General features: G+C 42.8%; 1 protein-coding gene across 1 annotated transcript in view; it reads right to left on the reverse strand.

Annotated features, from left to right (window-relative positions):
* ppp2r5b (protein phosphatase 2, regulatory subunit B', beta) overlaps nucleotides 1-25,304 on the reverse strand; it is a gene marked incomplete at its 5' end in the record, with an annotated part of 64,990 nt that extends 39,686 nt beyond the window's left edge. Inside the window, one exon of the mRNA XM_079490703.1 lies at nucleotides 25,112-25,304. Coding sequence (XP_079346829.1) covers nucleotides 25,112-25,304 — 193 coding nt within the window. The remainder of the gene's footprint in view (nucleotides 1-25,111) is intronic.
* Nucleotides 25,305-26,233: the final 929 nt, after the last annotated feature.

Genomic DNA, 26,233 nt, shown 5'->3' on the forward strand with positions numbered 1-26,233 from the left:
CTCAGTCCCTCGTCCTTCATCCCTGCCATTCTCTCTCTCTCTCTTCCCCTTATCCCTCGCCTGTGGGGATCGTGTTAATCATTGCACCCCCTCGTCCAAGTTACATTCTTCCACCATCATGCTCTTTCATCATCTCTCTCACCATACAGTACACTTCAGTATACTCCAAAACGGAATATTTGAAAATATTTTGAAAAATCTTTAATAGATTTTTATTTATTTATTGTATTATGTATTATGTATTGTATATTGTAAAAAATAGGACTCAATCTTACCCCCCAGCACTTGCCATAGCACTTGCACTAGCCTGGATGACCTTACAGGCATATGCAATATGCACATAAACATATGTAATTTAGATAGCATGTTATGTAGACATTGTACTCTATAGTAGGGCTTTCACTTCTAGTCATTTTAACTAGTTGACTAGTTTACTAGTCGACTAGTTTACCTATTTACATATTTGTACATTTAGAAACTGTGTACATTGGTGACTATAACTATGATCTACCGGATCTTGAGGCCTACAAAATAAAAATAAAAAGAAAGAAAAACGTTTTTTTCTTCTTTCTTATCAACTTGTCAACTAGTACCAGCAAGGTCGACTAGTGGATTTACTAGTCGACTAGTTGCTTAATGCCAGATATGCCAGATACAGATATTCTACGGTTAGACGGATGTTAGGTTCTTAGCTTGCTTATGATCCTTGATGACTTATATGTATTAAAATGTGTTGTTCTTGCTTAATGTAAGTCACTCTGGATTTAAGAGCGCCGTCTGCTAAATGCCTAAATTGTAAAAACTGTAAAAACAAATTGCCTATAATGACATGCCCAAAATAGGGATGCCGTGTTTGAAAGTGGCTAAAACGGGTCAATCTTTTACACTTTTGGGGTTGGATCCACACGTCTGCTGTGTAGCACGAGAAAGGGATGATGTAATTCACATGCAGACACTGTGACGGAGAGATGGACAAAGTGAACAAGGAGACAGGAGGAGACAGCGACACGTTGAGAAGGAGAGCAAACAGAGGGGAATTGTATTCTGTAAAAAAAAAAACGAGCAGCCGTATAAAAGCCCAAATCGAGCACCTCGCTATACAGCATCAACACTCGCAGGCAGGCCGCACGCACGCACACACACACACACGCACACACGCACACCCTGTACAGGTCTAAATATAGCACAGCTGGAAAGAGAGAGAGAGTGAAGGGAAAGAGAGAGAGCCGAGAGAAGGAGAGAAGACACAGAGAGAGGGAATACTGTAGAGGGAGAGAATAGACAGAGGGGGAGAGAGAGAGAGAGAGAGTGTGTGTGTGTGTGTGTGTGGGGGGGGGGGGGGGTAGAGAGAGAGAGAGTGTGTGTGTGGGGGGGGGGGGTAGAGAGAGAGAGAGAGGAGGAGGATATAGGGAGGAAATGGCAGGAGGGAGAAGCGAAGGGAAGGGAGGGGTTCTGGTTTAAAGATGACATCATCATCATCATCCCTCTCTCCTTCACCTCTGCTGGTGCATCTCTGTTCACACTGTATACATCTATGCAGGGATGGATGGATCTCTCTCCTTTCTATTGGCTTCCCCACTGCCTCCCTCATCACTCTCTGTCCATCACCACCCCCCCCGCCTCCATCTTCCTCTAGCTTCCTATTTTTGCTCAGGATTTCTGTCTTTCTCTCTCTCTCCATCTCTCTAAAGGCTTTCTTTAGCTTAAATGAGATGAGCAAGTGCAGCTCTGATCTTTAAATAACTAGTCATTCTCTCTGTGTGTGTGTGTGTGTGTGTGTGTGTGTGTGTGTGTGTGTGTGTGTGTAGACGAAGGCAGCTTCTACTTTTAGCTACCACCCCTACCACTGCCTCTGCACCCATCATTATTCACACACACACACACACACACACACACACACACACACACACACACACACACACACACACACACACACACACACACACACACACACACACACACACACACACACACACACACACACACACACACACACACACACAGTGACGCAGTGGAGAGGATAGGAGTGAGCAAGATGAGACAGAGATGAAGAGTGAGAGACAGCATGAGAGAGAGAGAGAGAGAGAGAGACAGCTTGCATGAGAGAGAGAAAGAGACAGGGAGAGAGACAGAGAGAGACAGACAGAGAGAGAGAGAGACAGAGAGAGACAGAGACAGAGACAGAGACAGAGACAGACAGACAGACAGACAGACAGACAGACAGACAGACAGACAGACAGACATCCCCCTAGGAGTCCTGGCAGTATAAATATCAGCTTCAGTATAAAAAACCCATCTCTAACTATTATCTGATTCAACTAATAATACACCATGTGTTCACAGGCTCTGGGTCTGAGACACGCTCCACGCCCTCACAGAATACACAGAGGCCTATAGTCTACAACATGGAACTATGGGAGTTTCATTCATGAAGAGTAATTTGAGTAAAGACACAAAATGATGCCCGGTAAGAAAGCAACATGTTTGCATGTTCTCCCCGTGTCCCCTAGGGTAGGTACCCTCACAAAAAAACATGCAGTAATCCTGGTCTCTAAACTACCTCCCCCTGGCCAGCCGGGGCGCCTGATGGAGGGGAAAGGAACTGGTCGGAATAACGTGTTCCTTCACTAGAAGTGAAAGCCCTAACATGCGCAGGCCATGAAACACAGATTGGGATTTAAAGATGACATCATCATTATCATCACTCTCTCCTTCACCTCTGCTGGTGCATCTCTATCTCTCTCTCTCCTTTCTATTTGCTTTCCCACTGCCTCCCTCATCACTCTGTCCATCACCCCACCCCACTACTTGTCATGTCTGCCTGCCTGCCTGCCTGCCTGCCTGCCTGCCTGCCCTCTCGTGCCAATGTAATGTTCATTCATTTCGTCTTTCTCCATGCACTTGTATTTGGTTTCCCTCTCTGTCTCTTATCTTCTCTCTCTTTCTCTAAATTGATTTCAGAGTCATAGAGAATTCCGATTCCATCATGCTCAACGGAAAGCCTCTACAGCTGGCCTCTCCTTTACACATATATGCACGCACGCACGCACGCACGCACGCACGCACGCACGCACGCACGCACGCACGCACGCACGCAGGCACGCACTTACATGCGAGTTATCATGTGAGATGGGGGAGCCATTGGGAGCGTAACATACTTAGCTCTAGATTGTAGCTTATTTCCAGAAAGTACAGCATTTCAGAGGTTAACCCATTCTGGGCGGGAACCCCTTTTGGTGTTTTAAGCATTATGTTATACTTTAGCTATTGAAGAATAGCAGATCTACAAGCTCATAGCTTAGAGCTCAGAGCTTGTAGATCTGCTATTTTTTTTTAATCGTGAAAATGTGCCACAAATCTTTGAATATATATTCTTTCAGAGCAAACTTTTTAACTTAAATCTTTGCTTATAGGGGGTCCCTGGAACAACATATTTTCAGATGGGGGTCCGTGGCCAAATACAGATAATTCTGGGGGTCCTTGACGTGAAAAATGTTGAGCGCAACTGACATAGAAGAAACACAGGTTTTTCAGAAAACCATTAGGATTTAGAAGCCATCTTTTAAAATCTGCCTCAGGTCTTAAAGAAAGAAGACAGTACTAGTACAGTGTGTCGCAGACAGTCAGGGCCTACCATGTGCAATAATAAAAGAGGGTCTCTCTTTCGAATGGGGTCCAGGGACCCCCCAGGGGTCCATTAAAAGATGCAAATCACTGGTTTATCTCAAAACTGGCCTGAAAAATCGTCTATCAGGAGACCACAAGCGGAGATGAATGCACTGCAATAGAAAGGAGCCGTCATTCACTGCTGCCTCTTCTTTTCTCCTTTCTACATAGTAGTGTTTTGTATTTGTTGACGACATTTATTATGGTGTTATTTTCATGCTATGTTGATGAATTGAATAGCCTAGTGACTATAGGCCCTAGTCCACAGGACGTTTTGTGTTATCCTTATGTCTGACTGTACCACGTGCTGTTTACATGTTTGTCTGAAGGAGTATTCTCTATTCAGTCAATCGATCTCAGCGGGGGTAGCACAGCAAAATAGAATACAAATAGCATCAAAATGTTTAACCACTTTAACCTTATTTTTAAGTGATGCAACCACTTCCTTAAGTAGCTTTGTGTGTGCCTGCCTGGCTGGCTGCCTGGCTGGCTGGCTGGCTACCTGTGTCTGAGCACGGAAATTGTATTTGGTTGGTTTTCAAAACCAAGTGTCACACTGTCACTGTTGTGCAGCCTAACACACACATACATATTAACTTATGATAATTTCAGGTGTATCAGTACAGTACAGTACAGTACAGTACAGTACAGTACAGTACAGTACAGTACAGTACAGTACAGTACAGAGACCCCCTGGGGACCCCCACATGGTAACTCTGTAATTTCTTGACCGTTTCGGACGCGGGGCGGCTCGCTGGAACCGGGCCGGCACACTGGGCGCGTTCCTGCGGGTCTGGAAGTTCCGGGGACCCCCCCGGGGACCCCCGCAGGCCCGCACGGAGTTGCACCACTTACTTCACACGGGTGTGATTTTTATAATCCTTTAAGGTTTTACCAACACAAATCTTAAGGGGGTTTCCTGGCATAACATATTTTCAAATGGGCGTCCTTGACATGACAAAGTAGGAGAATCACTGCAATACCATATGGTAAGATCAGTCTCACTGTGACTACCTGAGCACTGTGGGAACACGTCTACAAGCCTCGGCTACTGCAGTTCTCTCGCACACAAATTCAAACCATTTGAGAGTTAAGACCCACTTCAACTAATATGTTTATAACAATTACCACGGCGGCCAAACAGTTCCAAGTACAAGCACTATTTCAGGGCATGATATAAGCAGGCTAAGATAACTTCAATTTAATAACACCACATTCTTGCAGGCAGTGACAGTAACATTACTGTACTGTAGCCTTGAAAAAAGATTGGGCCGCTGCTAATGAGAGCGTGAGCCAGCATGAGACTTAACTACTCACCTAATGCCGCGGAGGTTCCACTTCCATGTATAACATACTTCCAAAGTGTGTACATTGTTTTAAGTCACAGATGCATGGTTTTCATATCGTAAAATATATGAACTTTGGCTAAAAGTTTGTGTTTAATCCACGTGGGTTCTTGTTTACTACTAAGTAGTAACCAAGTTACTAACCAAGTCTTGGTTAGACTGTAGCGCTTGCAGCCGGCATCATACTGTAACAACTTGTCAGTCATGGCAGCTTGGCTACAACCGAAACAGACTTCCTCTTCCTCTTCACAATAACTACTACTGCTACTACTTGTAATGATTAGTCAACACTAGTTTTTAACTGGTGCAACCACTTCCTTAAGTAGCTTTGTGTGTGCCTGGCTGGCTGGCTACCTGTGTCTGAGCAGCTTTGTGTGTGCCTGGCTACCTGTGTCTGAGCATCTTTGTGTGTGCCTGGCTGGCTGTGTCTGAGCACTGAAATTGCATTTGGTCGATTTTCAAAACCAAGTGTCACTGTTGTGCAGCCTAACACACACATACATATTAACTGTATATATGATTTCAGGTGTATCAGTACAGTACAGTACAGTACAGTACAGTACAGTACAGTACAGTACAGTACAGTACAGTACAGTACAGTACAGTACAGTACAGTACAGTACAGTACAGTAGAGGGACCCCCTGGGGACCCCCACATGGTAACTCTGTCATTTCTCAACCATTTTGGACGCGGGGCGGCTCGCGGTGTGACACGCGGTTGTTTGCCGCGTTCCGCTTTTTTTCTTTCAATGCTGACTCACATTTATGAGGGTGATTTTACAGGCTTTCATGTCTTTCTAAAGGTGTGTGTGTGTGTGGCTTTATTAGGGTCACCCCTCCCTCCTCTTCTCCCTTCTGTCTCTTTTATGAGAGGCTTTAAGGTGGCACTAGGTGTCCGCTGCAGCTGTGATTCTACACTCAAGCCTGATCATCAGTGTTGATTTCGTCGACTAATACTATGACAAAAAATGTTCGTCAACTACGTATTTTCACAGACGAAAACTAAATGGAAACTAATTGAAAACTAAGCTATGATGACTAAAACTAAGATTAAGTATCAGTGATGTAAATAGGTTTTCAATGTAATGAGTCCCGGGATGGTCTTTTAGATGAGCCCCAGGGACATTTTATTCAGTCACACTTCAACGACGTTAGGAGTCATATTTTGCCATTTTTACAAATTGCAGCATTCAACTCCCATTTCATTTTATATGGTAATGTGGTTATATTCATGTAGAAAACAGAAGAAGAAATTATTTTATAACTAAAGCTAGCAAAATAAACTAGAATGAAAAACAGTACAGTACAGTAGTGCATCCCGTGGATGCAGAGGTCGTTGTTTCGATGTCGCCTCGATGTCATTACAACGGCACCAAACTTGTACTTGAGCAGTAATACAAACGTATTAGCATAAGAATTATGTGCACTATAAAAAAGTAATTTTGTATGTGTCTTTTTAAAATGTATTTTTAAGTGGTGCAACCACTTCCTTAAGTGACTATGTGTGTGGGTGGCTGGCTGGGTGGGTGGCTGGGTGGCTGGCTGGCTGGCTGGGTGGGTGCGTCTGAGCACGGAAACAGCATGGTTGTTTTTCACCACCTGTGCGCAACCTAACGCACACACAAACACACACGCACATCGCCGGAATCCGGCCGGCACCCTGGGTGCGTTCCTGTGGGTCTGGAACCCCCCCCCCCGGGGACCCCCACACGGAGTTGCACCACTTACTTCACACGGGTGTGAAAAACCTCATGTTTCTATATCAGTGGTTCTCAATATTTCATGTCAAGGACCCCAAAAATTATATGTAATATGCCGCCGACCCCCATCTGAAAATATGTTGTTCCACGGACCCCCAGAAGCAAAGACTTGAGTAAAAAAATAGCAGACCTACAAGTTCATAGCGTGGCACTCGGTGCCGCGCTATGAGCTTAAAACACCAAAAGGGGTTCCCACCCAAAATGGGTTAAATGTAAATATGTACTACTTTCCGAGTAACTGAGCGGTCTGTCTTATAAGTGCACCATGTGCAACTAAAGCTTGCAAGGTTATGTCACCCAACGCTGGAAACTGTGCCAGTTTTCTTTTGCATGCGGCATTAGTTGCCCGTTGTACTGTGAATGATGCCTAGTGTGCCCAAGATGCACATTCTGTTGTCGTGTTTCACCTGCAAGAAATGCCCCAGCTGGGTCTGACATCATCAGCCACAACGCCTAGCAACGGTAGTCTCCAGAGTCGCTCTACTGCTGAGCATTACATATACAGATAAGGGAGTAGGGGACAACTGCAGGTATTTACATGCTAGCGGTGTTGATTTCGTCGACTATGAAACCAAGACGAAAAAATGTCTGTCGACTACCTTTTTCCACTGATGAAAACTAAATGGAAACTAAATGAAAACTTAAGCTATGATGACTAAAACTTAAGACTAAATATACTGACAATTTCGTCAACAAATACAAACTAGACTAAAATGTCAAAAAGGGACTAGTGGACAAGAGTCATTTTACACCCGGTTGCATGCTGAAAATAGCAGATCTACAAGCTCTGCACTGCGACGCGTTGTGAGCTTGTAGATCTGCTATTGTAAAATCAGTGTATAAAATGTAAAATCAGTCATTACGACGGCATCAGTGTAAAATCAGTCATTACGACGGCATCAAGGCCCGCCAATATACATTTTAGTCGACTAAATCACCGGTAGATTTAGTCGACTAAAACTAGACTAAACACTAGGGCCGGGACTTTAACGCGTTAATTGAGATTAATTAACTACAGAAAAATTAACGCGTTAAAAAAATTAACGCATTTAATCGCACCTTTTTTTCCACCGCGGAACGTTTCTCACTGGGTGCGTTTCTAGTAGTACTGAATAGGCTGCGGCACGCGAGCAGCAGCAGCAGTTGTCACTCTACACTACAGGCTACAGCTCCGTCAGAAAGCCCAAAGTCCAAACCCAAATGAATCGAATGAAGAAGCCGCTTATATCGCTTTTGCTCCATGGATGGGACATTTAGATGTAAAAGCTATCGGATGGACGCGTGGATAGCGGCATGGCTGTGTGCAATGTCAGGGAAAGGATCCATTTATGACCAACGTTAGCTTCTATGCTAGGCTTGCTAGCTGCTTCAGTTTAACATGTCTCACAGACCACCGGAGACGTGCGGTGATTTCACCACAGCACGCAAGCTGTCAAGCTGTCCTCGATGCGAAACATACTGAAGTAGCAAGCGTGGGTCAGCCCCAACCTCATGTGAAATGTTTCCCCCATAATAAAGTTGTTTTTATTTGTTCTCATGTCCCGCCATGTAAAGCACATTTGAGTATTCATATACACACTGAAGACACTATATAGGCACTTGCTGCTCTTGTTTATCTGTTGGGATAAAAAAGTTGTATTGCTTAAAGGGGAATACCACTCATTTTCAACATTTTTCTATGTTGTTGTGTGCACTGGAAATAATAAAGTCACCCCATTATGTGTTGCCTATAGAACTGGAGGTCTGAAAAAAACAGTAACATTATGAAGTACATCTCAGTGTCATCACAAAAATGTACTTCATAATGTTACTGTTTTTTTTCAGACCTCCAGTTCTAGGCAACACAGAATGGGGGGGGACTTTCTTATTATATCCACACAACAACTCTAAGGTATATTAATGACAGTAAAATGTTGAAAATGAGTGGAATCCCGTAGTCACTATTCACTGGGATACCAAAAAACATTTGAAAAAAAAGGTTTCTCACTGTTCTCGGGTTGAATATTGATATGCGATTAAAATGCGATTAATCGAGATTAATTAACTACAAAGCCTCTGATTAATTAGATTAATTTTTTTAATCGAGTCCCAGCTCTACTAAACACTAAAACATTCTGTGTGACTAAAATGTGACTAAAACAAAATGAAAACTATTCAAGAGTCTAAAACAGTAATTTCTGCCAATTAGTAATTTCTGCCAAAATCAACACTGCATGCTAGTCCATCTAGACCAGGGTTTCTCAAAGTCGGTGCCGGGTGCCCATTGGAACTGATCAATATCACAGTATCACTTCAGTTTAACCACTTGCGTTGCACATTGTGAGCTTGTAGTTCTGCTATTTCTTTTTTGGCTTATGTCCCCCGGATGCTGGGGTTCAAGTGGTTAAACATCTGAACCCTTGCGGTCCTATCCTGGTGGCGAACAGCCAGCAAAAGTATCAGATCTTGGGCGCCCCAGTGGCTCACGTAGATGGCTTGAATACAATCCCAGGCCCTTTGCTTTTTTTAATATATATATATATATAATTTTGTTTTATCCCACGATTTTGCAACCCATTTTTTCCACCCGGTGTCAATTATCTAATGTAATCCTGGGCTGCTGGGCACTACACTCCCTCTGCCAACCTGGAGAGGGCAGCGGACTGACCTCATGCTTCCTTCTATGCATGGAGTCCAAGCCGCTTCTTTTCACCCTTCAGTTGGACGTGGCGCGTGGAAGGAACACGCGTTATTCCAACCAGTTCCTTTCCCAGGCCCTTTTGGCTGCATGTCCTTCCCCATCTTTCTCTCCTCTGTCACTGTCAAATAAACGCTTCAAAGTTCAACCCCCCCTGTAGGAGCCAAAGAGTGCTTAGCCTATGGTTATTCTCACTTGGTTGGTGATGGGTGTGGGCACCGCATTGACGCTCCATTATTGGTGGGAGCGTCTCTGTGGGTGGCCACTATAGGTTACAAATACATGCAGGTATCTGTACCAGCTCACTCTAGGATGCTTGAACTTGGAGGCAGGGTGAGCTGGGAGCGATACATTTTGTTGACCGCACATGCACTTTATTCTATTTGCTCACTGTTTGATTGTTTGGATTCTTTGCACATATTTATTGCATATATATATTTATTGAAATTGTATTGTAATATTTGGTGCACTGAATAACTATAAACATTTTAAACTTATGAGCTCATTTGGTTATGAATCATGTTATCGTTGTTTGATGGCGCGTCATTACAGTTTGTTTTTAGCTCCCATGTTTAGCCTGCCGGCATGAGTAATTCAAAGGGAATTATTATCAGCCATTACACCCCCGCTTCCCCCCCCCCCCAAAAAAGAGAAAGATCTACATGACAACGTGCGCTGTGAGATTGTAGATGTAGAATCTTACCCAAAGAGATTTTGGTGTAGAGGAGGGGACCAATTATAGACCCCTGGGGGAGCCTGCAGGTACTTAACAAAATACACTGTATAAATAAATGGCTAACCTGGCATTACTTGTCACTACAGCAGGGAGGACAGATCTATTGGTGTCGATGGCATGCAGGTCACAGGATTAGTTTGAGTATTTATTTAGGCTTGTTGGACGGAGTAAGAGGAATGAGTTATTTGTTTGTTTGTAAAACCCACTGAATGTTAATACCCTGATAGCCTGGGACACATGCTCCGTGTTGACCCAATTGAGGTTCTTTTTGACCCATATTTCAATAAAACCCAGGACTTACTGTAAGACTTGGTCATGCAGGAAAAACCCAGCTCTGTCATGAGACTGGCCTCCTGCTTCTACAGTTCATTGTCACACGGCAGGCCAAAGAAACACACACACACACACACACACAGAAGTGGGTTTACTGTGTGTGTGTGTGTGTGTGTGTGTGTGTGTGTGTGTGTGTGTGTGTGTGTGTGTGTGTGTGTGTGTGTGGTCCTCCTTAACTGCCAGCAGCAAATCTCCAAAGATAGACCAGATGATGTCCCGTGATTGCTCTGCATATGCATACATGTCCACACACACACACACACACACACACACACACACACACACACACACACACACACACACACACACACACACACACACACACACACACACACACACACACACACACACACACACACACACACACACACACACAAGCCCCATAGACATTTCAAAAAGTATTTATTTAAAGCCTCAAACAAAGCAAACTCTGATCGTGACAATTCATGACAACAAACACAATTTTTTGGGCCGAACAAATAATTATAAAGAAGAAAAAAACACTTTTTTTTTGTTGTTTTTCTTCTTTGTAATTATTTAAATAAATACTTTTTGAAATGTCTATGGGGAAAAATGCATGGGGAATCATTTCCTGGGCCTGTCGTCGTCATGAAAGGGGGCGGGACTGCGACGCTCTATTAGAGAGATATCAATTTTCCCATACTCTTGAAGAAAATACATCCTGATATATTGATATCGGGAACCTGCCGTAAGGTAAGCCCCATGAGTCAAACCCATTTGCCAGTAATTGTTGTCCTGTCATCTCTCAGAACGTAAGTTGATGATTGAAAGTATTTATGACTTGTCATCAGTGTTCCCTCTCCCACCATCAGAGGCCGTGCCTGGTGTTGTGGTAATGTACAGCAGTGGTTCCCAAAGTGGGGTCCGGGGACCCCCAGGGGTCCTTGAGGGAGTTCCAGGGGGTCCCCAGCTAAATGATAGTTTGGAACCAAATCGACCCTTATGGGTCTGTAACTCTCAAGAGTTAAATTAAGATCGATTTTACAATATAAATTGGGGGTCCCAGAGATATAAATGTCATTAAATGGGGGGTCCGTGTAGCGTAATGCATGTCAAACTGGGGGTGCTTGAAAATAAACTGGTTGAGAATCACTGCTAGAGCCGTAAAAACCTTCTCTTATGAGAGTCCCTGGCATATATTTTCAAATGGGGGTCCGTGGGTATTAGTGTCAATTTGGGGGTCCTTGACATGAAAACGTTTGTGAACCACTGACGTACAGTACTGCTACTACTGCGAGTACGCCATATAATCCAGCCATCCAACTGGAAACTGTGGAAAGCACAACATGGTAGACTGACTGCATTACAGCTGGGATTCAATGCAAGGGTAATGCCATGTTTAGGTTTAACAATACTTCTTTGAGATTTCTTGCAAACCACAGCAAAAATCCACAGTGTTAACTTAATTATGAAAATGAGAGTTAAATGAACACTTGCTGTGTTAGGATGACAGGGGAAGATTAATATATCACAGTCACAGTTGCCAAATTGACCCTGGCGTCCCCATTTTGGGCAAATTATCCAACTATTATTCAATCAACATTTGTCACAGATTTCGCACAAAATGTAATGCTAAAGGAGAAAGGAGATAAATGATGTGGAGAGACATTCAGTTCCACACACACCTCCTGTGGTACTACTGTACATTCTGTGTTGCCTGCAAGTCACTGCATATATACAAACACTGTTTTAAAGCCTTGCTGTATAAACGAGACATAAATCGTTCATGTAAGAACATGGAGTTAGCCTGATTAGGACAGCAGCAGCCGCTGCAGAACACCCATGACAGTGTGTGTGCAATGCATCATCTCAACTGTATACTGCTGCACTAAGAGTATAGATATTAGTATAGTTCTCAACGGGCCTGGAAATTAAGGCTAACTGGGCCCTAACGGATCTGGCCTGAGACCAGCTGGCCCGGCCCGACTAATAGATTTTAGGCCAGACCCGGCACTAAAACGTCAGGCCGGGTCGGGTTTGGGCAGAATTTGAAAACTCTACATGGAGTATAGGCCTAAAAGTGAAACGCCAGTCAGCACCATCTTCAAAATAGATAAATACACAAACAGAACAGAACTATTATTTTTACCAATACAAAAAAATGCAATTCCATCCTAATTGGCTAACATTGGCTTTCAAAGTTTGCAGGATTGGCCCGTTTTGAACAAAAAGACCCAAATCATGAACACAGTGTGCAATTTACGTGAAATCTTTCACAGACTTTCCTACTAGGCTGAGGAATATATCCCACCCTTTTCACATTGGCCTGTTATAGCGCCACCAACAGGTGGATTTTTGCAAAACACATTTTAGCAAGGATTAAGAAGAAATGGCACCCTTTTCACATTGACCTATTATAGCGCCACCACCTGACCACAACCTGACCTGCCCTGGTGGAGACCAGTGCCCCGAGGGGCAGTTTATCTAGTATATATATTTTTTTTCATGGAGCCCGATTCCCGGCCCGGCCCTACTGATTAGCATACAGCCCGGCCGAAAACGTTGGGTCGGGTTCGGGCAGAGTTTGAGAACTCTAGATATTAGTCAATACTAATACTACTTTAAATAGACTTATCTTCTCGTATTAACCCGTTGCGTTGTCCATGTTCCCGTGTGTGACAACTGAGAACTATAATAACTGAAAATCCTTAAAACCTTATTTTTGTAGCCCACAATCAAGACATCTTCCTAACATTAGATTGTACAATCTTGTATAGTTTATAAAGAGGTTCAAGACCATGGTTAGCGTTAGAGCTTGTAGAAATGTTTTGTCAGTAGATATGAATTTGGATTGGTGGCTGGGTCTTGTGACTCACAAGCTTCATGTTCAGACAGAGCGGTATGTTGCTGTTCCCACGATAAATAACTACACTAGATAGGTACAGTAGCTAGATGTGTCTAGTTAGGCAATCAGGTTCTGAAAATAGATATGGACAGATGGGTGGGTAAGACAGACAGACAGACAGTTTGTTGCTTTTGCTTTCATATATTACATTATTGATGATGATTGGCTGCATGCTTGCAGTCAGACTATGAATGTGAACTAATGGAGATGGTATGGAGATGATGACAGTCAATTAGCTGAGCTCATTCCCAGGGCCATTAACTTCTACCCCGGATTTTATTGCCAACCATCCTCAAATATTGCATTGACAGTTCCAGTGAGGAGAGACAAGAAAGGATGGACACGTGACAGCATACTACTAGATCGGTTCATAAACAAGTGGTTTAGTCAGGGGACCCCATTAAGGTCCCTGTGTGGGGGATCCACTTTTCCACTATACGTCAATGACCTTGTAATTTAATAAAAAACTTTTTTTTATAATTTTTATCCCACGATTTTGTAACCCAGTTTTTTTTTCACCCAGTGCCAATTATCTAATGTAATCATGGGCGCTACACTTCCTCTGCCAACCTGGGGGGGGCAGCGGACTGACCTCATGCCTCCTTCTATGCATGAGGAGTCCAAGCTGCTTCTTTTCATCTGACAGGGGGGAATTTCCCTGGCCGGACGTAGCGCGTGGAAGGAACACGTTATTCCGACCAGTTCCTTTCCCCTCCATCAGGCGCCCCGGCTGGCCAGGGGGAGGTAGTTTTAGAGACCAGGATTACTGCATGTTTTTGTGAGGGTACCTACCCTAGGGGACACGGGGAGAACATGCAAACTCCACACAGAAAGGCCCTTTCGCCAACCCCACCTCAGGTATGGGCACTGATGACGCGGAGGAGGGAACACGCCACCCAGCGCCCACAGCGTCCCCAGCGGGAATCGAACCCAGGACCTTCTAGCTGTGAGGCGACAGCACTACCGACTGTGCCACCGTGCCCCTTGTAATTTAATAATTACAAGTTCATTGACGTAATGACGTATAGTGGAAACTACCGTACTTTCCCTCTACAAGGGAGGTTGCTAGAGCTTGTGTCCCAGTGTGAGAGCAAATGTATTTCTCTATTTCTCTGCGTCTGAGTAAAAAAGAAAGTTTAAGCACCCTTGCCTTAGATTACAGCGCCTTGCTCCATAATTAAACAGAAGCAAAAATGAGGCTTGACGAATGCCAATTCCCCAAAAAACGAGACTCAGGTTGTTTTTGAATGTCTCTAAAATGACAATGCCATTCTAATAGAGGCATTTTAATTATAGCCTTAGATTATTATTATTGTTGTGAGCTTGTAGATCAACTATTATTCGCTATTTATTTGGAAACAGTTAAAACATCTTTGATACAGGTATGAGATATGGCATTATGATTTATATGAAGATTCTACTGTATGTCAAAATAACGGGTTGTGTATGTATGTGTGTGTCCATACTGCACATACTGTATGCCCAGCATATGTACAGTATATCCCCACCCAGTCAGTTAATGCTGATCTTGGCTATCTATATTATGAGCCCATTAGGGACATACTGTATACTGCTGTACAATTCGCACAAAGATGTTTGTGCGTCCGTGTGTGTGTGTGTGTGTGTGCACGTCCAATCATACCTTCATACATGCATATGTGCACTTGTGCTCGTGTGTGTGCTTGTGCGTGTGCATGCGCGTGTGTGTATAAATTATTAGTATGTGTGTGTATGCATTACAGGCCTGCAGCCAAGCGGTGATATACTCTAGCACCCTACAGTATATTCTTTATTAACTGATTATTTTTCTTTTGTTCTTTTATTGGCCGTCGCAGATCATTCGTTAGCCGAGCAGCTCACACACACAGGATTGCATTACCTGAGTACACTCACTGCACCGCAATTACTGCCAAAATATGTTGAGAAATACCAGAGAGTATTACACATATTGACCAAACGATTAGTACACAATAATATCCCCAGTGCTGCTAATTGCAGTGGTGAAAGAAGGTACTTTTACACATTCTAAAAGTACCAATAATATCACATTGTAGACATACTCTGTTAAAAATAAAAGGTCTGGTAAAACTAAGGTATTGGTATCAAAAAGTACTAAAAGTAAAAGTAGTCATTATGCAGAATGTCCCATTGTACAAGTTTTCAAATGTATAAAAAACTCTCTCTGACACAATGTGAGCTTGTATATATATATAATAACCATGGACTTACTGAATTGTACAAGTGTAGTAAAAGTATAATATTTGCCTCTGAGATGTAGTGGAGTAGTTAGTAAAAGTACTGAAAATTGGAAATAATCCAGTAAAGTTAAAAATACCTCAAAATTGTACATAAGTCAGTACTTGACTAAATGTACGTTAGTTACCTTACACCACTGTGCTGCTAATGTAACAGTTTTTTACACTAAGGGTCCATTTAACCACTTGAAGTGACCTTACAGTGCATATTTTAAATTGCAAATCTGCAGTGCAATATGTTGTGAGCTTGTAGATCTACTATTTTCAAAGCACGAACCCATTGTATAAATTGTGTTTAAGCTGTTAAGCCTGAGAGTGTAACAAATAAATTAACCCATTTTCATATGGAGCCTACCATGTCCTTTGGTCAGGTGAGATAGTACATACATGGCATCCCTTTTGGATGAGCGGTATAGATATTTATTTGGTGTCCCATCATGCGGTAGACCGTGGTTCAAATCCACGTGGTTACATAACATACGCCTATACCTTTTCCCCACGTGGAACATGAAACGGCATGTTCCCCCATGTGCTCTTGTAAAGTCACTTTAAGTGAACACTGATAAGCTCACGTATTGATTTTCTCTGAAGGCCTATAGAATGAACCACAGCGTTACATTATTAATTCATTCATTTTAAATATCAAGACAAAAAAACGTTCATAAGCTATACGAGAAATTTGCACGCTTTACAGGCTATATAGTCACAAATCTAACATGTTCTCAGTGGTGGATAAAGTACTCAAATTCTTTACTTATAAAAGTATCAATACTGCAATATAGAAATACCCTGTTACAAGTAAAAGTCAAAATTGAAAAATACTATATGGATATTTTCAAATGTCCGAAATATATAGAGCTGAAGTGTTTAATGTATGTTTTGCAATAATAATCCAAATCTATAAAGTAACTCAAGTTTTCAAATAAATGTAGTGGAGTAAAAGTACAATATGTGGATCCGAGAAAAGTACTGGAAATAGGAAATACTCATGTAAAGTACAAATACCTCAGAAAAGTACAGTACTTAAGTAAATCCACCACTGCATGTCCTTGCGATAGACTAATACAACCTCACACCCTCCGATGAAAATAAAGCAACGGAGAGTGTGGAAAAGAAACGAGTGCAAGCAGGTTGGAAGGAGTGGAGAAAAGTGTCAGGTGTGATTGTGTGATAGGAAAGTATCAGCAATAATGAAAGGGAAAGTGTACAAGACGGAAGATGGTGAGACCGGCTGTGTTGTATGGTTTAGACTAGAGACAGTCACACTGAGGAAAAGACAGGAAGCAGAGCTGGAGGTATAGCAGAGACTGAAATGTTGAGGTTCTCTCTGGGAGTAACATACGGTCAATTTAAATCTTTGATTGCAGACTTACTCCCCAAGTATCTGCAACTGTTTTTAAACATGCGTGCTACATCACACGTTGCGGTTCTGTTCTGTTGTTGTTTATTGCTTTGAAATGTTGTATTGTGTTGTATCAGACTGAGATGGTTTGGACACGTACAGAGGAGGGATAGTGAGTATATATCGGTAGAAGGATGTTGAGGTTGGAACTGCCAGGCAGGAGGCCTAGAGGAAGACCAAAGAGAAGATGTATGGGTGTAGTGAAAGAGGACATGAAGTTAGATGGTGTGAGAGAAGACGAGGCAGAGGACAGGGTGAGATGGAGGCAGATGATTCGCTGTGGCGACCCCTGAAGGGAAAAGCTGAAAGGAAAAGAAGACCCTCCGACGAAAATAGAGCGAGCAAAACAGCAAGCTCGCTGTCAGTGGCCTGCTTTGAACACTACCTGTTTAAACATTCAGAATCCAGTTCATCTCTTCATTCTAGCAGCATGCATCAGATAATTACTGGATGGTCCACTGGGCTAATGCACTCACTGTACACTACGCCACCAACCGTACGTAATGATGCCATTTGCCTAAAATCCTAATGGTCCATTTATGGATTTAACAGTGTTATATACTGTATACGCTGATGATGGATGGCTCTTAGCCTGAAACGTGTTCGTTTTTGACCCTCAATAAAAGAAAAACATTGATCCATGACCATGATTGCTGGCATACTGTTTGTTCCGATACAAATATACTGCTGCATGCATGTGTGTTCCTGTTGAGGTTGTCCATGCTCTCTCAACGCCAATGACCAGCTGCTATGTGACCTGCATGCAGTGCACCGATATCACAGTCAGTCAGAGGTACATTCATTTTGCACTTCACAAGGAAAGTGTTTGTGAGACAAAACTTTACAGTGCTTTAACAAGACAAGAGTCAAACTACAATAGCCACAATGCCTCAGCATTCTACCACAAATCCGGACAGCTGTTTCATATATACTCATCTGCTTGACTACATGGACGTTCATATTTCATTCACCGCACTACTACACCATAATGTGTTTCCACATTCCACATTTGTGTGCATCTTAAACTTAACTTAAATATGTTTTATTGATTATTACTGTCTGTAATATTTAGTTATAGTTCTGTAATTCTGTTTGGTAATATGGTTTTTTTTTTTTTTAATGGGAGTTTCTTTTTTCGTTGTTCTTACATCATACACACAACTCAATACCTGTTCAACTGTTACGACTATTTATTCATTTGTCTCGTACAATGGGGGGGGGGGGTTTATGTTGAAAGATTTTCACACTTTTCACCTATAATGACACACCAGATTGGGAGTGGTCTGTGTCTCTGTGAAATCCCGTTGTACAAGTACAGTACTCGTCGGAAGGGATACAGTTTCAACAGTGCAGCTGGTGGTAGCTTAACGAGCGACGTAGAAAGAACAGTGTGTTCAGCCAGCGGCAAAAGAAGCGTTGGAGTGACGCTGATTTATATCACCTCGGGGGTGGACCAAGGATCACGCCATGTCCATGTGAAAAGCACGACAAATCAAATTTGATTGTGAGGTTATGGGTGTACTTCTGTGGTCACGCGCCACGAGATGGCGCTCCCCAATTAGGCGATTCTCTGAGCGACAATAAAGGTTAAACAAAATACAGTTGCCCTGTGGTCGTAAAAGCTGGTAGAAACAAGAACATTACAAGCTTCAAATCAGACGGTCTATTTTTAAATAGTGCCATACAAGCTAGCAAAGGGTACATACAGGTCTCCACTGCCCCAGGCAGCAATGTCATGACAAAGCCGTGTGAACATGCACGTTTCCTGAAACAGAGAGTAGGTCAATGAAGTTCCATCTGTGATGCAACCTGGTTTACTTTCTTCCATCTAATTGATTCAGCGGAAAAACATATGCTTTCCAAAAAGGTGTAAACAGTAAGCCCATACTTACTATAGTCAGATGAATCCAACTTTGTTCCATCAATATATCTACGTAACTGACTATAAAGCAGTGGTTCTCAAACTTTAACATTTCAAGGACCCCTCAGTTTGTTATATGCATTAGGCGACCGCGACACCCATGTCGAACCTCTTAGGGGTCCATTTGTACACTCTCAGAGTTACAGATTGTTATGGGTCCATTTTGTTCTTCTTAAGTTAAGTAATCAATTATTAAATCAGATATTTAGCTGGGGACCCCTGGAACCCCATCAAGAAGCCTTGGGGGTCCCGGACCCCACTTCTTAAGAAGAACCACTGCTTTAATGAGCTGGCAGGTAATCACATCATGGTGGTTCACAATATTGGGTCAGGCTCTGCACTGAATGAAAACAGCCTTATTCAAGTTGATTAGCTCCGTGATATAATGCGCTTATGCGCCTCTTGGTTCCAGGACAATTGATTCCATTTGTCTTTAACTTTTAGCCATGCCATGAGGAAAACCCATGCAGGTTCAAATCGGTCGGCATCCTTATATGACTTTTTAAAGTTTGTATTACATTATGCACTAGAGAAAATAACTATATCCATGGCTAGTTGCGAGCGTACTTGAGGCCAGCCTACGGCATTCCCTGTCTTCAAAGAATCTATTTTGACTTCCCTGAGCACCTCGCATTTAGCTGGACGTCAGCATATTATCTCAATCGAGACTCAAGCACCCGGTCGGTTTTCTTCTTACATTACATTTCTCACTTGAGACATGGCTTGAAAAGGTTGAAGGATCCTTGACATTTTGCTTTACTACAATCTCCCACAGGCTTGTCTTCTCCTGTCCAATGTTTCATGGCAAAAAGCGGAAAAACCCCAAAGTCAAATGCCTCCCACAAGGACGCAGGAAATGGATAATCTTATGCTCAAATTATGCTCTATCGCACTCACACAATGGTGTTGCGTGCTGAAAATAGCCAATCTATAAGCCCCCCGTTGTACGACGTACGTTAAATATGGCTTATTGCAGACCACTGAGCATTGGCTTGAAACGTTATGGAAAATGTAGACAGTGTGCTGCCTAGTGCTCTTAACTACAACCTCACTAAAATGTATTTACCGTTCTGAAGCCTGAAAATGACATTTGTCTCATTTATTATTGGACTACTACGCCGTACCATTGCTATGTCTTTTTAATGAATATTTATGATGCCTTTCTACAGTAAGTACATTCTGCCGTGTATTCAGTTGTTAAACCGCTGGCAGGAATCTCCAATAGTCTTAGGTCATGGTAAATGGTTAAGAGTCTACAAGTCGTTGAGGTGTTTGGTTGTCTTTCACTGTAATTCAATTCACTTGAAAACACACACAATGCTTTTTAGTTATTATTCTAATATGTTTCAATATCACCATAATGAAGCAATTTCTGTAATGTACATTTGTCATTTTATATACATTTGTTTAATTTGAGAACCCCTGGTTTGTTTTGTTACATCATTTTTGTTCCACCATTTCTCCAGCACGGACTCCTTCTTTTTAGCGTAGAAAGGATTACTCCGGAGAGGAGGGACAGGGTGGTTATAGTACATGTACAGGTCTTCATAGTTGGTACTAAAAAACAATGTAAAATTCCCTCCCCTTGCATTTTCACTGCATTAGTGCTGCATTCTACTATCAGTCTCTCTCGGGAATCAGGCAACACTGCCGCAGCAGTAAGCCTACAGCCAGCATGTACAATGTGGGACTTCTAGGCTACAGTCAAAATGGACCTCCAGGGGTCCTTATTAACACCCTCAGAAGGTAACAGGTACGGTCGTCCCTTTTCCATCTCGGCCCGCTACTCTACCTAGCTGTAAATAACAAACATAATTCATGTTGGTGATAATATAAAAGGTATTATCATATAAATGTATCATTGTTAAGTTCACTCTGTATATCCACGGGCAGCATGATGATGCCATTACAAAACATGGGCTACATGGAAGAAATGTGTTTAATAAAATGAAATTAACTGCTAGAAGGTCCTAAATTAACTTAATTAAGCAGTCACCGTCTCATGTTATTCTCTCTTAATTTTACAGAGTACAGAGATCGACAACTATAATACAATCAAATAAATCTGAATACAAGATCATTTCAGATTTCAGATTAACTACATTAACACATTTCGCGGGGGCGAATTGGTAAAGGGACGAGTCGTCTGGTATTCCCTCAGTGTGTGTACATGATTGGATCACTGTGGAATCTTAGTGGGCAGTACAGTGCATCGTTACAGTGCGTCTTGGATCCATCATGCACTGCATATGGTAGGCTACGCCTTGCAAGCCATGTCACTGTCAGTGAAGCTGGAAATACACTTAGGAGTATAGCATGCTTGCACTCTACTCCCCCCCCTCACACACAGAGAGAGAGAGAGAGAGAGAGAGAGAGAGAGAGAGAGGCAGTTTATGTAGACTTATAGCATTTTAGGTAAACATAGCACTATATAGTATATATATGCAGTTTAATTTTATAGATATTCCACTGTTACGTTCTTATAGCTTACGTATGATTCATGATAACTACTTTGTATGTATAAGATGTATTGCCATGCTTTTTGTTCTTGCTTAATGTAAATCGCTCTGGATTAAGAGCGTCTGCTAAATGCCTAAATTGTAAATTGTAGAGAGAGAGAGAGAGAGAGAGAGACTGACCCCCGCGCAGTCTGTAAAAGCACAAAAGGTCTTTTTGTTATAGAGGGTTAATGGAAACAGATTGCAGGTTACATCAAAAGGAAAGTCACCTTATAAAGAGGGGTCAGCATCAGCATGAACAATGACACATAACATGCACAGCCTGAAGAAGGTGACATGTGTGTGTGCGTGCATGCGTGCGTGCGTGCGTGCGTGCGTGCGTGCGTGCGTGCGTGCGTGTGTGCGTGTGTGCGTGCGTGCGTACAGAGAAACAGAAAGGAGAGCATGTGGGGAAGAAATTGAGGGCAAAAGAAGGTTGGTGTGATATGGAGAGAATAAATAAAGACTTAGTTGAAAGATAACTGAGTAAAGGCTGAGTTACACTTGGTTGTGTGCGCCTGAAATAAGACGATCTGCAAGCTCAGAACACGGCGTGCTGTGACACGCTCTCAGCTTGTACATCAGCTATTTTTGGCGGGTGACACCGGTGCGCAACGAAATATAAATCTCCCTCAAGCTGACCAGGCCTAGAAGCAACGGTACAAAAATATTGATCGGGACATTTTTTTACTCGTATCTGCTTCCCAACAAGTTCTAGCCTTCAGTCAGAAAAAGTTATAGTTTTTGGGTGGAACCTTAAAAAGATTTTTCATTGAAAGTACACCACCTTTGTGGGTCCATGATTTATGGTTACTGATGTATGAGTCATGATATGCCAATACAAACGACCACAATCCAATCAGTGGTTGATACAACGCTACAACAGTGTTTTCTCAGACTTTTCTTGTTTCTTATATGTTAATATAAGAAATAACAGACATTAGTGCAGGTCCACACCGTACATATCACCTGTGGCGATAGCCCCACCTATGACCAGCTTTTAGTGTACTGTATGTGACTATATGTGCTGCTAACACAAACTTTGTCCTAACACAAACATTAAATCCCATTGACAATGAATGGACAATTTTGAGTGTTCCTGTAAACACAAACATTGCGTAACACAAACATTGAAGACGAAGGCGAGGACGCAAATTCTGATTGGCCGGAATGAGATGATTTACGATGATAAGATCGCCCCGCACTTCACACGTGTGTGATTTTTCTACTATACTACATAAAGTACTATTATATTATTCAATATCCTTGTCAAATGGAAGTAATTTGTCAGCCGGCCTTTATCCAAAGGAATATATATACACACATCAAACATAATTGGGTACAGCCGTGCAGGTGCAAGATAAAGAAATAACTACTGTGCAAACTGAAGAAATATCCGCTCACTGACTGATAAAATGGCTAGTTATTTTTCAGTCAAATTTCCATTCTTTATCAAGCCTGTCCAATAATTAATGTGGTACTGTTTTATCCAGGGATACCCCTATTACCCGATGGCCGGGGTTTGCCACATCACATCAACAGTCTGTATGGACAATCCGGACAGTCTCACAGGTGTTTGGCTCAAGTAACCCTTATGGGTCTGTGTAACTCTCAGAGTTAGTATGGATTAGTATGGATTGAGGTCTCAGAGATAAGGAATTGTCAAATCCCATCCATTTATGGCACAAAGGCTGCAAAACTAACCCACAAATGGGAATTGAAAATACTATTCAACCCACACCTGCCGGCTACTAGGAGCTTTGTCTTTCTGACAAAATGACGCCTACGGAACAAGCACACCACACCCGTGATCTGGGCAGGTCTGAGTTTAAGAAATGCAGTGCAGACAACAACGCTATATTTAACAATATGACATCAATCCTGGCTCCATCTATTTGTCTTGAGCCTTCCCTCTAGCTGCATGCCGAATGAAAACACACAGAGCAAACAGAACCTACTGTACAGCAACAGTATACCTAGGAAAGGGGCGAGCATCAGCATAATAATTTCAAAAGGTCACACTGGTGATGCCTACAGAATATGCATTACCCAATCCCTCGTAATATCTCCTATTTTTGTGAGTACAGGAAGGCTGGGCACTAGGGAAATCTGGGCACCATGTTTTGGGGAAAGACTAGACACAAGAGAAGGGCACTGGGTACCAGGAAGAGTGGGTACCAGGAGTCTGAAAACTGGGCAAATGTGGACACTGGGCACCAGACCTCGGAAGACTGGGCACTTTTTAGTAAAATAATTATGCCTAACCCTAACCTCGTGTCACCAGGCTTTCCACCTCGGAGGAGTGGTCTGTGTTACAAAATTTCCGTGTGAACCGGTCTGGAGTGGATGATATCGCTACGTTCTGTTGTAGTATTGTTTTGTAGTCATCAGGCAGGAACAAAACCCGAAAAAGGAATGCTGCCCAGGCTAGCCTAACCCTAAACTCTCTACTCAGTAAAACTACTGTATGCCTATAGCCCAAACTTTATTTCTAAAACTAACCTTAACCCTGAACCTAACCTCAGTAAAATTACACCAAAACCTAACCATAATCTCACAGAACTATGCCTAACCTTAACCTTAAACTAATCTAAATATAAAATGTTTTGGATGGGTGAAAAGAAAATCATCTGAATTTAGTTGTATATTCCAGTATAGGCCTAATCCACATGCCAGACTTCCCTGCACACTCTTCTGGTCTGGTGCCCAGGTAACCAAGGGTCCCAAAAGGGGGCACTGCCCACTTAGCCCCTTTTGGGACCCTTGGTTACCTTTTCTGTATTTGCTAGTGCCCACTCTGTTTTGGTTCCCAACTTCCCATATATCCCTATAGTGCCCACTCTTTTGTGTGTGTTTTTGCGTGCCAAAATGGCAGTACAAATAAAAAACGTATTAGCTTGCATGAACATTAACTGCACAGCGACAGGGTTGCCTTACCTGGAATTATAGTGCACCAAAAGTAGCCTTGTATTCGGGTATGTATGTAGCGTTAGCGTCAAACATCTCAACCTCTTTGAACAGCAACAGCCCTCTAATTTGTGGATGATGCAATGCTGGCAGAGATTTTGGGCAACCTCATTGCCAAGCTGAATGTTTTTCAACGTCAGCTGTATATCCAGCCATGATCTGTTGGTCTGTTTTCAGAGTTAACCACCAGTGCCAAAAAGTTTAGACTGGTGAAGTCTAAAGTGCGTGCATGTACACTGTATCGTGTGTGCGTGAGTGTGTGTGTGTGTGTGTGTGTGTGTGTGTGTGTGTACGCGCGCGCGGTTGACATTTCCGGATAAAGTAGGCGGGCTCCCGGATATGCACTGTAAATCGATGCAAGTTGCAAGATCAGCAGCAGCAAGTGCAATAAAGAGTGGTTTCTCTTTTGGTCAAACTAAACATAATAAAGCTTTGAATGAAGACTGGAAATACTGAAGAATGTTAACTAGCGTAAAAGACACCCTGGCAGTATTTCTCAAAACAAAAAAAAGAAAAGAAAAAGAAAGCACAAACATAATGTCCTGGCTCCCCAATAGCATACTGTTGCTCAATGCAGAATGCAACGTTGATTGTATGATCTACATTTTATTCTTTCTTTTTCTTTCTTTTTTTCTGAAAAAAAAGTTAGTTATATAAATATATAGAGATTTTGTTGTTACCCACCTTTGAGTAGAGGCAGCGGCGTGAGCTCCACCTGTGAACTCTGGTAGCGGAACTGGGACGAGCTGTGGGACCTCCTCTGCCGGGCTCTGCGCATCGACCTCCGGGGGAAGCCATCCACCTTCTCCGCCGACGGAACCGAGAAGCCGGTGGTCGGCGAGGAAGGGCTGGTCGGAGGCAGCTTGGTCGTCTCCATGTTAATCGCTGCAGTGCGCGCGCGCGCGCGTCTCTCTCTGTGTGTGTGTGCGCGTGTGTGTGCGTGCGTGCGTGCGAGAGAGAGTGAGGCTGAAGAGGCACTGATCGATGTATGGTCAATTTATCCAAATGATAAATTGGGGTAGTGGAGTTCACGAGGAGAGGGGTGAGAGAGAGAGAGAGGAGGCAGAGAAGGAGGGAGGGTGGTGAGATGGAGGGAAGGTTATGAAGGAGGAGAGGTGAAGAGAATCAGAGCGAGCGAGGTGTGTGTGGATGGATCACTGGATGGATGTCCGCTTCTTATCCGCACCTTATAGGCTATATAGTCTCTGCTCCTCCGACCTCGGAATCAAGAAATGGTCGCTCTTTGTCGGTGAAATGGCAGCATCCTCGTTTTCACGAATAAGAACAATTAAAATTAAAATAAGAAATCTAAAACGTTCTCCATGAAGGTATATATAGGCTATTCACACACAGACAGACAGACAGACAGCGTGTATCTTCGCTGTAATTTCACAGACGCCTCCTCTCTGGTGTATTGGCGTCACACTGTCTAAGTCATCGGCCTAAATTTGGCATTTATTTATATATTTAGCAACGCATGTATTGATCCCTCCTTGAGTCCGTTACGTAAAAGAAACAAATCGCTGTAATCAAGCACCGATTCAAGCCCCAATTCGCCTCATTGCTTTCCACCCCCCCACCCCCCAAAAAAAGGACAATTTGACTCCAGGCCAGCTATAGTCAGATGATGGCTATATACACTGTCCTCATCAATCGATGCTTCTTTTATCAATAATAAATAATTGATCGGTTCCTCGCCGTGGATGATGCTGATGATGATATCATAAAACCGTCAATCTGGGCCCACCTCGGCTGCCGCATCACTGTGTTGTCCTCCAGGCTTCGTTCTGGTATATATATATAACC

This window comes from Electrona antarctica (genome assembly GCF_951216825.1).
Source record: "Electrona antarctica genome assembly, chromosome: 21".
In the NCBI taxonomy this organism is placed as follows: Eukaryota; Metazoa; Chordata; class Actinopteri; order Myctophiformes; family Myctophidae; genus Electrona; species Electrona antarctica.